The sequence below is a fragment of the Echiichthys vipera genome, assembly GCF_963691815.1.
Source record: "Echiichthys vipera genome assembly, chromosome: 10".
Lineage (NCBI taxonomy): Eukaryota > Metazoa > Chordata > Actinopteri > Perciformes > Trachinidae > Echiichthys > Echiichthys vipera.
In genome coordinates, this window is record NC_139835.1 from 26,120,826 (window position 1) to 26,135,771 (window position 14,946).

The window sequence follows — 14,946 nt, forward strand, 5'->3', positions numbered from 1 at the left end:
AATTAATATTATTTTTGGACCTCTTGTCCTGTTTATCTGTATATATACTATATTAGAGTACAGTACGTATGATTGCATGTGAGACCATTTGCTCAGGTTGAAAATAACTGTGTTGAATGAATTGTTGTTGTTGTGTTGTCAGCTGATTGGCTCTTTAGCTGCTCCTGAATGCACCTGAGCCTGCTAAGTATTTGCACTCTGCACGTATCATGCTTTACATCATAAGCCAGCAATGTGAGATAAAAAGGCACATCCTGACCTGCTACATGCATCAGATCCATTTTCATTAGTGTGTGAATGCACAGCAGTGTGGCTAATGGGTTTCAAGATACATCAAGGTATGATGAAGCCTTCCAGGACAGACAATGTTCCCACCTGTGTGGTGCATGAGTGAAATGACTCATTGGTTGCAGTTTTTTTTTTTTGCCCTGAATTATCAGAAGTGCACTATAACTCAAAGGGAACACCACACCTCAGCTGACATGAATCAGTAAATGTAAGTAATGTATATAAAATGAAAAATAGTGAGTATGCTTACCATATTATAGGTTTATTGGAAATATATACTCAGTATTCATACCTGTACAAAGTCTGCTGGCCCCATGCAAAACATTTGTATCAAAACTTTATTAAGTAGAACCAGTTCTGGAGTAACATATGCCATGCTTTTATGTATTTTTTCTCTTGTTTTGAAGTTAGGTGGTAGCACACATCATCATTTCAGGCATCTAGAGTTCCTCTTTCATGCAGTTTTACGACGAGCTGCACTTCGGCTCCTGTGAGACGTTTTCAACAAGCATCCGCAATCATGCAAATCAACCATTTACGGGGAAGATTTGACATCACAGCCACTATAGCTGCTCATTTTGCTACAGAATAAAGGAGTGTAAGTCAGGTTTATGATCATGACAGCAGGCAGGACTTTAACACAACTTGTTTTGCAGATGGCGTGATCAGTAAGCTAAAAGAAACACGCTGATGGAGAGCACATTTTAGAAAAGACAGTAGCAACTGGGCTTGGAAATATTAAAGGGTCCGTTCACACAATTTACAAGTAATGTCTTATTTACCTCTAATAGAACAGTATTAAGACATGCAAAGGTTTGGCAGGAATATACATTTCTGAGATTTCTGCCTCCACCCCAATACGATGAATGTATATAGATAGAAATTTTGTTTGTGATGTTTTGAGCATATTTCACATATTTTACAGCAACCTCTTGTTCTAGAAATCAGCGTTCCAGTCACTCTTGATAATCCACAGACCTCACGGTGGACAACGTTCATGGGAACCACCCTCTCACGAAGGAATAACACCCTACAAATCTACTGACAGCTTGATAGGTGGACTATCCAGAGCAGTGGTTACGAAACTGTAAAGCAATGGGGACACAGAGGCTTTGCAGAACTCTGGATTAGGGAGAAACCACAGATGAGTATGCCTTTTTTATAACTTGCCAAACACAGGTGTAACTATTTTTGACGGGGGACATTTGTTATTTGGCTCCTCCAATGCACTGGGATGAAGGAAGAAGTCTCCAGGATGAGATTTGGCATCTCAAAACCTGGTCAAACACAACCAAACCTATCTACATGGCTACCACCAGAAGTATATGCACAGATGTTCTTTGTTACTTGGGTGAACAGACCATTTAATGAGTGAATCTTGTTTTGTCAGACCTCTAGTGGTTGAAGCTCTCGCTTTGCTGCAGTGAAATGAACCCAGAAGGACAGGAGGAGGAGCAGCAGAGTTTAAGATTCAACTAAAAAAGAGGTCATTGAGGATTACAACTCCAGGATATCACAAACATTAACGCTGTCCAAAACAAAGAGAGAACATTATGCACTGAGCATCAAACCTGACCATAAAACAAAACACTGATTCACAGTTCTCTCCTGTCACTGTGCTATTAGAGACCTGACTACAAGCTCGTTATTTGAAGTCAGTACAAAGTGTGTTTGCTCCCTTCTAAAGCACTATCCCCCCCAGGGACAGGAACATGTCACTTATGACTAGTTGTTTAGCGGACACAACTCTATATAAATTAATGACCACCAGTTTTATGTACCAAGGTACAGCTACGTCACTCTGTATTTCAAAATAAAAGTCCATAAAGTTGAACATCCAACATATATTTAGGCTACAATGCAGGCTTTTTTGTTACATATTAAAGCTCATTTGATCAGAAAACACTGTTGCTACTGTATGTTGTGCCATTTGTGTTATATATTGTTTTTAATCAAGTGTGCCATCATGTCCTTATTGTTCATAAACTCATTAAAAAAGACACACAGGCCTGTTTAATAAATTAAAAATGGGATGAAAACTGAGTTTTATAAAGCATGAATCAAAGTGTGTGTTCTAATTTAGATGTTTTATAAACTATCACTTTATTGGAGGGAAGAAATGTCTAATTAGTTATTTTCAATAGACAAAACAAAAAGGAAAAAAATGCAATTACAAAGAGAAGAGGTATGTTTGCTCACTAGGATGGATGCGTGATGGGAAAACACACTCGCTACTTCAGGTTATTAATGTATAAACCACCTACACATCAAACAATGGGGAAATTAAAAGACACAATTCACAGTCGTCACTGGGAAACTTTGGAAGCGTAAGCTCCATTAAATCAACATAATCGATGTGTGACGGATCAAGCCGACACCAAACAAACAGCAGCTAACACGAGAGAAGAACGGATTAAAAAAAACATGCAAGCACAGAATGAAAAAGGTTTATTGAACTAAATTAGGAATGTAATGAAACCTTTGACTGAAATGAAGAAAGTGAGTAATCGGGACCTCAGTTTGCACCAACAAACACACTGTAGATGCAAAGCCTACAAGCTACTTTCAGTAGCAGTCTTCACATTATACTTTCTATATCGTAGTAAAACAAAACTGCTTCTTAAAAGAGACCATAAGGTGAGCCATGTGGAGGTGAAAAATCTACTAGAATTTTCTATGCGGGACATTTAAAAAGGAGATTCTACCAGTGCATCATTCAGTTCAACGCTGTGACGGCGTTCTGCTCAGTGCGCAGCTCAACTGTATCCGAGTCAAGACGCGGTGTCTTTTCGGCTGCGGGCGCCCTGACTAAACAAAAGTAGCTGCAGTTTGTTCATAAATTAAAAAAACGACGACAACCAAAAAATAAGAAAACACCAGTTTGTTCAGATTTGTGAGCGTCTACATAACACGGCTGGGGGGAAAAAAAAAAGTTTGATAATTTGATTTTCTGCCTGCTCAGCTCTGACGTTTGAAAACTGGCTCGATTTTCTTTAAGCAGACATGATTTTTGTTCCTCTTCTGTCGGTCGTTTTGGTTTTCTTTTCCCTTCATCAGATCCGCCCGCCGCTGCTGGGCTCACTCCACTTTGCTGTAGTCTTCTACGTGGCCCAGCACCTTCTTCCTCTGTCGGATCATGTGGAAGTAAAGCTGGGGGAAGACTGGGGAGGGAGGGGCAGAAGATTAGTATGTTACCATTGGACTGAGCCAGTTTTATATCATGGTAGAAGAGCTTTCTTTCTCTTTTATACTCTCAGTGGCCCCTTTATAAAAAGGTACACTTGTACAGTTTCATGCATAAAATGATTGCTTTGTGTAATAATGAGATACAAATGATGCTAACCCATAAAAAACTGAGATAAGTCAGTTATAATTACAAGAAATCTGTGATTTAAAACATTTTTTTTTTTTTACAAGAAGCTCAATATCAATGCTGCCAGTTTATTGTCACTACCAAATAAATAAGAAGTCTGCGTGTTGACTTACGGGGAATGTAGGAGAGCATGATTAGGATGAGGAAGGTGTAGTAGTCAAAAGAGAAGTTGTACTTGTTGGGGAGAGTGACAGAGTACAGGCCTGTCTTCTGCACGACCGGCAGCGCTGCATAGATAGTCAGCAGTTCCCCGGTCACTCCCATGGGATACAGCAGAAAGAAAAAAGTGTACCTGCAGCAGAGGGGTTCGTAAAAGAGAAGGCGGGGGGAGAAATAATAAATCATACATCTTCATTATTCACTGTTTCTGCAACATGAGGGGTGGGCGAAAAAAATGATATTATCAACACTGAGGGAGCTGAGCATGATACCGTTCGGGTTTTTTACCGTTTTACACCATGAGCATCAGTGCAACTTACTGCACGTTAACCAGTCGATGCTGGTGCAGGAGTCCCACCCCCTGCAGGTCACTCTCACAGCACTGGGCAGCTCCTTCAGCAACAGACTGATACACCCTAAGTGTGCGAAGGAGAGGCACCGCAGGTCCTTCCTTCCTGCTGCTGTCAGACTTTACAATCAGCACTGCTCCCAATAGACTATTGACCTCATCCTGTACCCTGCACTGTGCAATAGGCCTGTACTATGGTCACTTCTGTTTTTGCACTATTTGTTAATATTTACTCATAGTTATTCACTCCAAATTATGTTATTACAAAACAAACAATAACAAGAACAACTGCACTATATCACGTACATTTGTATATATGTCTATTTCTATTTCTTCCCTTTTAAATTTAACTTTATTGCTTATTTTTGCTATTTTTTATCTTATTTTGTAATATTCTGTTGCTGCTGTGACAAAAGAATTTCCCCGTCTGCAGGACATTGAAGGTTTTCTGATTCTGATTCTGATTCAGTCCTGCTCTAAACCTGTCATTGATTGGTCAACTCAAACTTGAACATACATGCCTGCTTTCCACATTTGCCTGTTAAGAAACCGCTGGTGAAGAACCACAGAGGTCTAAAAGAAGGCACTTCATCCATAGTTTGGACACTGCTTGGTTTTAAAACATGTAAGTGGAGCAGAAAACAATAACAGATGTTGCCAGAGGCAACAATACCAGAAATATTTCCTATCTCTTCAAAAAACAAAGTGGAGGAGTATGAGGAATTTTTTGAGAATGTGCCCAGACCGTGACACAAGTACTTCAAGAAGGCAATGATTCAAGTAAATCATGATCTAAATCACTGCCCTTAAAAGTAAAGCCACCCATGAAAGGACATGTCAACACCATAACTATGCATTTAAGTAAAGGCATGGTGCCACCTGTTGACAGAGATACTTTAAATTGATAGTTAAAAGGCTGCATCCACAGTGTTAAATCCGCCTTTAGTGAGAGAGTGGAGCAAACAGCTGACACATATCATGTACCATGAAATACAACATTACAACCCAAACTCTAAATATGCTGTAATATTAATATCAGGCCATACCATGTGCTGCTATAGAAAAGGGATGTCATTGCCTCAGCGTGCTCGTACATTTTTAATCACAGAACTGTTGGAGAGTCAGGCCTTTTGAGGAGAAATAAGAAAAATCTAGAAATTACGCATGAAAGATGCACTGAACTCCTTTTCTTCTACAGAGAGAATGAAAATCAAAGAGGGGAAATAAAAACGTTCAGTAACCAGACTCCTAACTCCAAACACAGTGACTGTATTTTCTGATCCCCCGCTGAATTTACCACAGATGCACGACCAATTTCTCTGCCTCTCAGGGTGCAACTCAAACTGAAAGTCGAATACCAATATAGCGACGGTCTCATTTGCTACCTAGCAACAAAGGCCGCGGGGAAGGAGGCACTTAACAACTGTTGCCTTGGTTGAGGACGCAGATGAATCCCATCAGGCAGAAAGAGAGACGTAGATTTTTATGGTAGAAACGGCTTGATTTTCTGTAGATTTTTAAATATATATATATATATATATAAATAGATGAATATCAGTGTTAATGTCTTTAAAGAGGTATGTGTTGTGATACTTTTTCCTGTTACTGTGTCACATTCGTAAACCTCCTGAACCTTTTTTCATTGTTATAGTCTCTACAAAAAGAATCAAACACACATCTGTTTTAGGTTTGAAATGAAGAAATATGAACAGTAGCAAAACCAATTACCTCTGACAAAAAGTAATAAACAGAGCAATTACTTATTTTCAATTTCAACAATGAAAATATAACATAATTCACTGGTTTACGCACACACACCGTTGCTAGTTCAAACGTCTTAAATGTGATCTTTTGCTGCTTTTCTTTGTCATATTTCTATATAAATCTGACATTTCTGGAATATATTGGTCAGAAAAACAACCTAGATGAAATCATTACATGCGTTTGTACACTACATTTTGTCATTTCACAAACTAGATGGACAAAGTAAACAATAACGAAAATCATCTTTAGCTTTAGCCCCGGAACAGTATAAACAAGATCAAATTATGCCATTAAATAAGGTTATGACTTTAAAGTTAACAAAAATAAGAATCTCACCAAATATTGAGCATTTCACAACTTGACAATTTGTCAAAATTGTTATTCATTCAGTATTCAACAAGTATTGTGGCCTGACTGTAGACTTTAGTATAAACGCCTCCTGCTCTGACACAACTCTCAGGTAGATTTTTCCTACCTTGCCCATTTGATGAGGTATGGCAGGTGATTGAGTAGACTGAAGGTGTAGAAAGAGTAGCGGATGATCTCTGTGACGGTCCAGGCTGTGACAAACAGCAGCACACTGTCCTCACTCTGCACCTGCAGAATTACACACAAAAGGACGGTTGGGAGGAGGACGGAGGAACAGGCGGGCCTTGCATCATGCTGCAGTAGTTAGGCTAAATCTAGAATTCTCATCGCAAAACCATGCTGTTTGTTTCAGATGCTCAGAGCTCAGATCACACTGCAGGCAGATGGTCACCATCCTCAGATAGAGTAAGTGAAACCGTTTAAAACCAAGGCAAATATGTTAACAAACGCACGCACGCACAACAGAGAAAGAGAGATCAACTTGTGTAGCATCGTACAATAGACAGACACACATAGGAAGCATGAGATACATAAGTTATTCACAACACTAAAAGTAAGCAGATTCATTCCTGCAACCCGACAGCAAGATCAACTGACGTTACTTACACATTTACTCCTCCCCGATCTATTAACAGGGCAAACAGTACATCGACAGTTCACTTTTTTTTTACATGGCCATGTCTTCATACACTGACACTTTATGCAGGGCTGATTTATGTGTGGAAGGTAGAAGATAAGAGTGAAACTCATCGTACCTCCCTGACGCTGTGTGTGACGGCCCAGGTGAGGAAGACCCGGGACATGACCTGGAATCCAGTCAGGACCACAGAGGACGGTACGATTCCTGGGAAATGAGACAAGGGACAACGACTTATGTGAAAGGATGCAAGAGCACCTGTAGTTACTACATACACTATATATGTGAAGACAGTCAGGTCTCAACACTAACTTTTAAAAGTGGCTTTTGGTTGCCGAAACCAACAATATGGTTGCCGTTTTTAGTTGCCTTAAATGTCTAAAGTTCTTAATAAATGAGAATTCGCACAGGAGTAGACATAAATAGGCTTCATTTCATTATTTTTCCTTAAATAATATTTATGTATTGAATACGCGGAACACATGCTATATCCTGATATGTACCATTATCGGTTATTAAACGACCTATATAGAGATAGAAGATTTTTGCCAAATTGTCCACCCCTAGGTGAAAATATTGATAGCAAATGTTTAATTACTGTGTGAGCTCCTAGATCCACACAAAACTATTGAAAATAAAGAGTTGAGGGTCTTCAACTGGCCAGTAGAGAAGAAGATAGAGCGGTGTTTGTGTGTGTGTGTGTGTGTGTGTGTGTTTGTTCTCAGTGGACAGCAGCTGCAGGGAGCCTAGATAATTCTTCATTAATCCTAGATAATGAAGGGAATGGACTGTGAACCGCGGCGAGGCACCCAGGCGAGAGGCGCTCTCCCCTCACACATTAACACCACGAGAGCCCAACAGCTTCCCTCTGCTGCCTCTTTGGCAAACACTTCAAATATGAAAAGCTTCTGCTTGTCTGTACATATTTACATCTGAGGTACAAACGCAGTCTAACGAGTCGTAATCACAATGGGACCAGTCCAAAGCCATAATTTACGATATTATCCAACGCTATCTAACTGTCAAAGTGAGCTGAGAGATTTGCAAACACACTTTGAATGGTCAAAAGAACTTTTAACACACCTGTACTGACTTTATTAATGTTGTCATTCAACTCCTGCAGCGTACCAAGTGGCAAGTGGAGAGCTTAAATATGGCAAACCAGAGCTTTATTGAGGACTTTGTGGTAAATAAAACATGTGTGTCTGTCAGGACCTCCACAACAGCCCTGGTGATCTTATTGTATTCATGTGATGCAGGATGATCAGCCTACTGAAATCATAACTGAAGGTAATGTGCCTCTAAATTTAGACTTGTCGAATCAAAACTCAAAGCTTCTCAGTATTTTTCACAAATCACTTCTGCCCTCAATAATTTAATCTCAGAAACAAGCTGAGTCAAGCTCCTGGTATATATAGAAGCATCTGCTCCAGGTTACATATGACGACTTTAATTCTAATTAATTAGAATAACAGTTCAGACATCTTCACTTAAAATTAAGACTCAAGGAGGTATTTTCAATATGACTTGAGAATTACCACGTTTGAAATGGAGATATGTAAAATTCACATCTTAAAAAAAATCTACACTTTGGTAGAAAGCTTAGTGCTTTCATACAATCAGATTTATAAAAAACTTAAAGGTTGAATATGTAAAATATTTATTAAAAGCTTAATTTAAAAAAATAATACACCCATTGGGCGTTTTGAGGGGTACAGAATGTAAGTATGAAAGTATTGTTTTTCCATAAAAAAAGATATATTTAGTCTGAATTCATTGTTGTTGTTTTTTTTAATTTCGATGGGTTTGACAATGACTTTCTGTCACGTTCTGTTTACATTGTACCAGCCAGGGTTGTCTGTTGTTCGGTGCAGCTACTGTAGGCTGGCACTGGGTGAAATGGAGTTCGCCGATCCTGCAGCTGCTTATTTGTCTCAGCAGCTGAGAGACCGGAGACGGGCAAAAACGGGAGTCAATAAAGGCCAAGCATTTGCTCAATGGACTGGGATAAAGGAGTTCAACGGCATTAAAACACACGTCGAAATGGCTACGTTTCTCCTTGATCAGTAAGCTAACTTTCATGTTTACTTAGCTGTAACGGCTAACGCTAACTGGGGATGAGTTCAAACAGGCTCAAACAGACTCCGGTCTCCTGCAGGCTACAGGCTGACTAACCTGGCAACCTGAGTGGTGGAATTTTTTTTTGTTGCTGCGACTACGATCTTGAAACACTAGACGGCCGCGTTCTGCTCATTCTCCATATTCACCGTATTTAAATCGTAAATGCAATAATGTAAATTACAGATATCTTATATTAACATTTCCATCCACCCATCTCTTGTCCCTATCGGGGTCGGGCTGGAGCCGACCCCATCTGACATCGGGCGTGATTAACATTTCGACGAGTCAGATTTCATTGAGCGTTACAGTAGCACACTAACAAATGGTAATGCAGTTTGTGATTCTCTCTGATGTTTCACAGAGAGCAGCGAAGGAGAGGGTGGGTGCTGAACAGAGACTCACCTACAGCACAGTGCAGTATCTGTGAAAGGAAAAGATAACAGAAAATTACTCAATATGGAAGTGGAGCAAATGGCCCCACTCCTATAACACTGTATGAATGGCTTGCTTCTGGTTCATTGTTCAGTTCTTTTCTTGCATTCTCATATATATATATCATTTCTCTTTTGGGTAATGCTGTAAAATCATGCTCATTTTCATTTGAATGTGTTCAGCTCTATAATAGAAAAGCTGGCATATTATTGACATGGATTTTCTATCTCTCCTTTCTCTTTCTCAACCTAAATGACAGTCACTGTTAAGATCGACTAAACACCATAGTGCTGGTAGCGTTCAGTCTGGGCACAGATTATTTCATGAATGGAAGACACTGATGTTTAAACAAAAACTTGGCATGCTGTGACTGAGCTACAGTGTGTCTGGACAGGATCACTGAAACACCTCACCCTGATGACCCTTCGCACCACACACACACACACACGCACACAAGCACGTTGTCTCTGTGCTGTGCTGTGAGAGTGTGTTAGCCCTCTTTAACACGTGAGGGAACTAGACAATTCTCTTTAAACTCCTTTTTGAGAAAAAGGAGTGAACTTCACTGATCTCAGCCACTATGTTTTCATTAGTTTCAAATCTCTCAAAAGGTCATTACAAAATACTTCTTTGGTTCTGTAGCTTTAATGCAGTGTACATGTAGTGTGGTATGTATGATTCGCCATAGAGGACATACCAAACACTGTACAGATAACAGGCATGTGAATATCAGTGCCACTGCACATCCAGTCCTGAATACAAGACTCAGCCAGCTTTTAGTGCCTTTAAGGTTTTAGTAGCAGTTAAAACGGGCCGGGATTAACAGTTTACCAAGACATTTGCTCCGGTGTGCAGCTTGGACAATAGATGGATGCATCTGTTATCAGTAGTGCTGTAAGATCTTTAAATATAATACTTATATAATAGAAAAAGAGGGTTAGGTGATTGCTAAAAACAACACTAGTAGATTAATCCACATAAAAATGATCATTTTATTCCTAAAATCTGGAAATATAAATGACATGCTGTGTGTTGATGAGCAATAACAGTTGTCTTTGAAATATTGCCACATTATATTAGAGTTCAGAAATCAATACTAGCATCAGAAATGCCTCTGATACTGGCTACAATGATGGTATCGGTATCAGCGAGTACACCAGTCTATGCATTGGTTTTTAATTATGTGGTTATCATATAAAACAGAATTAAAACCCACCAAAAATCCACTTGACTGTCAAATTAGATCGTAAAAGAAAGTTCTATGGCATTTTTATTCTCTGTATGTATTTGTTCATGCAGATACACAAGCTCAGGTATTGAAATCGGGAAGCAAAATGGTATTGAAACATCTTTACATTACATATATACGTACATACTGCATTTTAATCATATTGTGACATTTGTTTTCTATTGCCCCGTGTGCTCATCTCACCTCCAGAATAGCTCCAGTCTGAAAGAATTTCAGAGGCCTTTCTATAGAGTAGTACAGCCCATGGTAGCTTCCTCTGGCTAGGTAAGCTCGGACCAAACCCACAGCTATCACCAGCCACCTGAAGAGCAGAGCAGGGGGGGAGAATAATCACGGTACTGTTATTGCAAAAAATTTAAAACAAGATTTACCGGATGATCGTATCAGGATGCACAGGAAGTAAGAACACCTATAGTACTAAGGTACTAAGTGGAGAAAGGGTAGGAATTAATTAGCTAATGCTTCTTCCTACTCCTTTTCAAACATACAAAAGGGTTTTAATAACTAGTGCTTCAAGTGTAATTTATTTTTCACATGTTTGAAAAAAAGCATTCATTCATTCATTCATTCATTCATTCATTCATTCATTCAAATAGTCCCTCACACTGTCCTTTTACTTGCAATAAACCATATTTAAAAAAACAAACAATTTCTGTCCTTGAAACTTCATCAGGTAAAAACCTTTTACGCCTAAACACCTAACTTTTGCAATTTAATGCATTATACTATTCAGAATGAGTTTAATTCCCCCCCTCTCAACACAGAGGGTCAGGGTCTGCTGCAGAACTTGTGGACGTACAAGCTTTTACTCGAGGGGACCTGAGCCAAGCAAAGGTTTCAGTTCACATGTTGGCTTCACAGATTGAAAAATGTGACTTAGGCCTCAATCTCAGTCAGTCAGAAGCAGTGCTGAATCTATATCAGGGCCACTTGGGCAGGATCTGACCAGGCCTGTTTGGCTACTATGGCAGCATCTGAATGCACGCCTGCATTTGACGTGCGTGGTGTACGACACCCTAACATGTGCTCAACACAAAGCAGAGACTGTGTGGCCCATCAATACTGAGGCATTCACAATGTGACCTAACTGGTTGGAACAGTGAACAAACAACACCCACCATTTAATTGCGCAACAGTCTGGAAAACAGTGCAATAAAAGACACGCAGAGATATTTCTCAGTTCGTTCATGGTTCAGGATAATTACTTTTTTATAATTTAATTAGTAGCTGGGTTGAGCAATGAGTATAGTCTAGTCTAGTGTATATCAAGTCTGGTTTAATACACAACCAACTGTAATCAATAAGTAACACAAAATTAAATGCAAAATATCCACGAGCAAAGATTTTTCCACCTGACTTTTAATGATGCAGACAATATAATTATAAACACAGTTACTTACTGATAATTACTCACAGCTCTAAACTGTATAAAGACAAACTTTTGGTTTTCAAAAACCATTTATGAAACTTTACACCCATTCAAAGCATTATGTCTGATCCTTCCTAAAAAATAACTATTTCAGACCATTTACAATTTTTGATATAAATGTATTTTTATACACACGATAACTTCGTGTTAATTTCAAACAAATTCACAGGTTTCTTCTTAATCAACCAGGCATTTTATCTCAAATCGTTTCAGTGGTAATTTTCAGTGAAATTTGGATATTAACTGCTGTAATTTATTTTGATTATGAATTAATCTGTTTTAATTTCCAATTAACAGATAAACGATTTCTATGAAATATTCAAAAAAGGTGAAAAATACCCGTCACGAGTTCTGAAAACTCAAAATAGTGCCTCATTTTGTTTGACCAATTTCCAAATCTCATGTATTTTCTATTTAAAAATAATATGATTAATAAAATGATAACACTAAAGCAGCAAAATCAGCAAATTGTCACATTTGAGGAGTCGGTTATTCACTGACCTTTGACATTTAGCAGATTTTTTAATTCATCTACTAATCTATTAAATATTTCTGTTTCAGTCAATATTTTATTCTTATTTGGTTTAAATTATAACTTAATGAGAGTCTACAGAGCATGTTTAAAATGGCTTTTGTCTCATGTTTGAAATTTAAGTATGTCTTTTTTAAACAGACAGATAGATAGATAGATAGATAGATAGATAGATAGATAGATAGATAGATAGATAGATAGATAGATAGATTTATTTATCCCGAGGGGGAATTAGGTCATCATAGCAGCGGTACAATACAATCAGAAATGCAATATAAATAAATATAAAATACAATACGAGTACAGAATCATAATTTAAAACACTATATACAATATACAATAAGATGCTTAGTGGTTTCAGATAAAAAATAATATTAAATATTGAATCCTGGGCAGAGTGGAGCTAAGTGGATTTTAAGGTGTAAGATAAAGAAAGAAAGAAAGGTGCATTTCTAATTACAGTGGTAGGGTTTAAGTAATAAATCATTTAAATTATGTGAGTGTTTTAATTGTATTTACAGTTGTATTTGTTTTTCGCTTGCTCATTATTTTAACAATTTTATCACGTGACTTTGTCTTTAAAAAGGTGCTACATCAAATAAACCTATTACTTATTATCTTTTAACAATACTAACTTTTGCTCGGAAGACGTTGCCCCTACAAAATAATGTGAAAATGAATGCAAAGATCAAATTAAAAAGAACACAATTTCTGGTGTTACACTGACTGCAGACAATAAACCATCTGTCTTAATATTATGTATTGTGTAAAGTGGCGGCCCCGTCCGTCACAACGCCAGGTGGTTGTCTAACGTTAATCTGTATTAGCCGTTGGACGTTGGGGGGGGGGGGCAAACCCAAAGTTATTGCACTACACAGCATGCTAACGACCTGTGTTTAGGTATACTATATGTATGTTTTAATGGAAATACAATGTTGATTAATCTAAAAAAAAGAACGACCTATAAAACGCAGAGTAATATAGGAAAAATAACATTAATAGAGGGAAATATTGCCCGTTATTCTGTACTGTCTGGGTCAACAGCACACACCACAGCAGCAGCGTTAGCACGAGGAAACACGCTACCTACCCCGCTGTCATAACAACGTTGTAAATGACCAAGTAGGCCGTTGCCAGGGCACCGGGTCCCTTCTTCTTCTTCGCGGCCACATCACCATGGGCCGCCTTGCTAGTCCCCGGAGCAGCTGCCGACATGACTGCAAACCCTCAACGGTCTTCGGTCCTGGGCGACGGTGACGGCGGCGGCGGCTGTCAGCCAGGTTCACGGAGTCAGGAAACGAGTAGGGGGCCAGACCCGGAAGTGTCTTCTCCGAAACGAGAGGATAATCTCCTCCTTACATCCGCTTTCGTTTTTAAGACGCTGTCACTCAAATGTCACTTTTAGAATTACTCTTTTTAATGTGCGACTGTATTTATTGGATATATTTGATGAGAATATTTATTTTTGCCTGTATTTAATCTAGCTGATCTATCCATTGGGTGTTCGCAGGCTACAACTTGACTAATATAACATGAAGTATCTTGAGCTAACGTTGTAGTCTTTGTCTGTGACGCTTTTTGATAAGCGCGCCCCCTACCGTGCACGTGCTTTTCAGGGGCTTCCCAACAGAGATGATGGGAATTGTGTATTTTGTAATAACGAAATTAAGACTATATGCAACTTATTTTAGGAATGTTTCTGTGTTAAGTTATTTTGGTTACATGTGGAATATTCTTTAAGACATTTCAAGTATATTTTAGCTAAAAGAGACAGAGAAAGAGATTGTAAAAAAATCAACCGTATATTTTGAATTTTGAAAATTCTTCATTCAAACAACAATTTCAGATACAACTTGGACATTGTATTCTAACATTACATGGTCCTAAAAATAGTAAAACAATGAAAACAAAATTAGGGAGCTGTGTAGAAGGGCTATAATCTCCACACCGTTGAGCCAATATGAATGTGAAAGTCAGCACTCTAAACGAAGAAAACCTAATGTGAAAACCAATAGTCTTTGCCCTTCTGTCTTTTCAAATGAATTATAAGTTTAATCAGCTGCATATTTGGTATTGTTAAGAACTAGTAATAAATATATCTTTGAATTTATGGGCTAATGTTCCTCTTTCCCCCACTAGATGTCCCTCTGTTTCATCAGCCTCCTTAGTGTCCAAAGGGCCAAATATATGAAACTTACATAATTAATTTTATCGTTATCTTAGCAAAATACTGGAGCCATGAAA

At 38.4% G+C, this 14,946-nt stretch overlaps 1 protein-coding gene across 1 annotated transcript; it reads right to left on the reverse strand.

Moving 5' to 3' along the window:
• Nucleotides 1–649: 649 nt before the first annotated feature.
• On the reverse strand, nucleotides 650–13,983 carry hacd2 (3-hydroxyacyl-CoA dehydratase 2). The gene is made up of 7 exons (XM_083921340.1): nucleotides 13,793–13,983; nucleotides 10,925–11,042; nucleotides 9,463–9,481; nucleotides 7,058–7,146; nucleotides 6,409–6,530; nucleotides 3,775–3,953; nucleotides 650–3,449 (listed from the first exon to the last, which is right to left on the reverse strand). The coding sequence occupies exons 1-7, from the start codon at nucleotides 13,915–13,917 to the stop codon at nucleotides 3,367–3,369; spliced, it is 735 nt and encodes a 244-aa protein (XP_083777466.1). The 5' UTR covers nucleotides 13,918–13,983; the 3' UTR covers nucleotides 650–3,366.
• Nucleotides 13,984–14,946: the final 963 nt, after the last annotated feature.

Excerpts from the sequence above, each read along its gene's own strand:
- hacd2 (XM_083921340.1), bottom strand. The coding sequence starts at position 13,917 with ATGTCGGCAGCTGCTCCGGGGACTAGCAAGGCGGCCCATGGTGATGTG. Across the intron at positions 11,043-13,792 it reads AACGTTGTTATGACAGCGGG|GTGGCTGGTGATAGCTGTGG; the intron begins GTAGGTAGCGTG and ends TCTGCTCTTCAG. Across the intron at positions 3,954-6,408 it reads TACCTCATCAAATGGGCAAG|GTACACTTTTTTCTTTCTGC; the intron begins GTAGGAAAAATC and ends CCTCTGCTGCAG.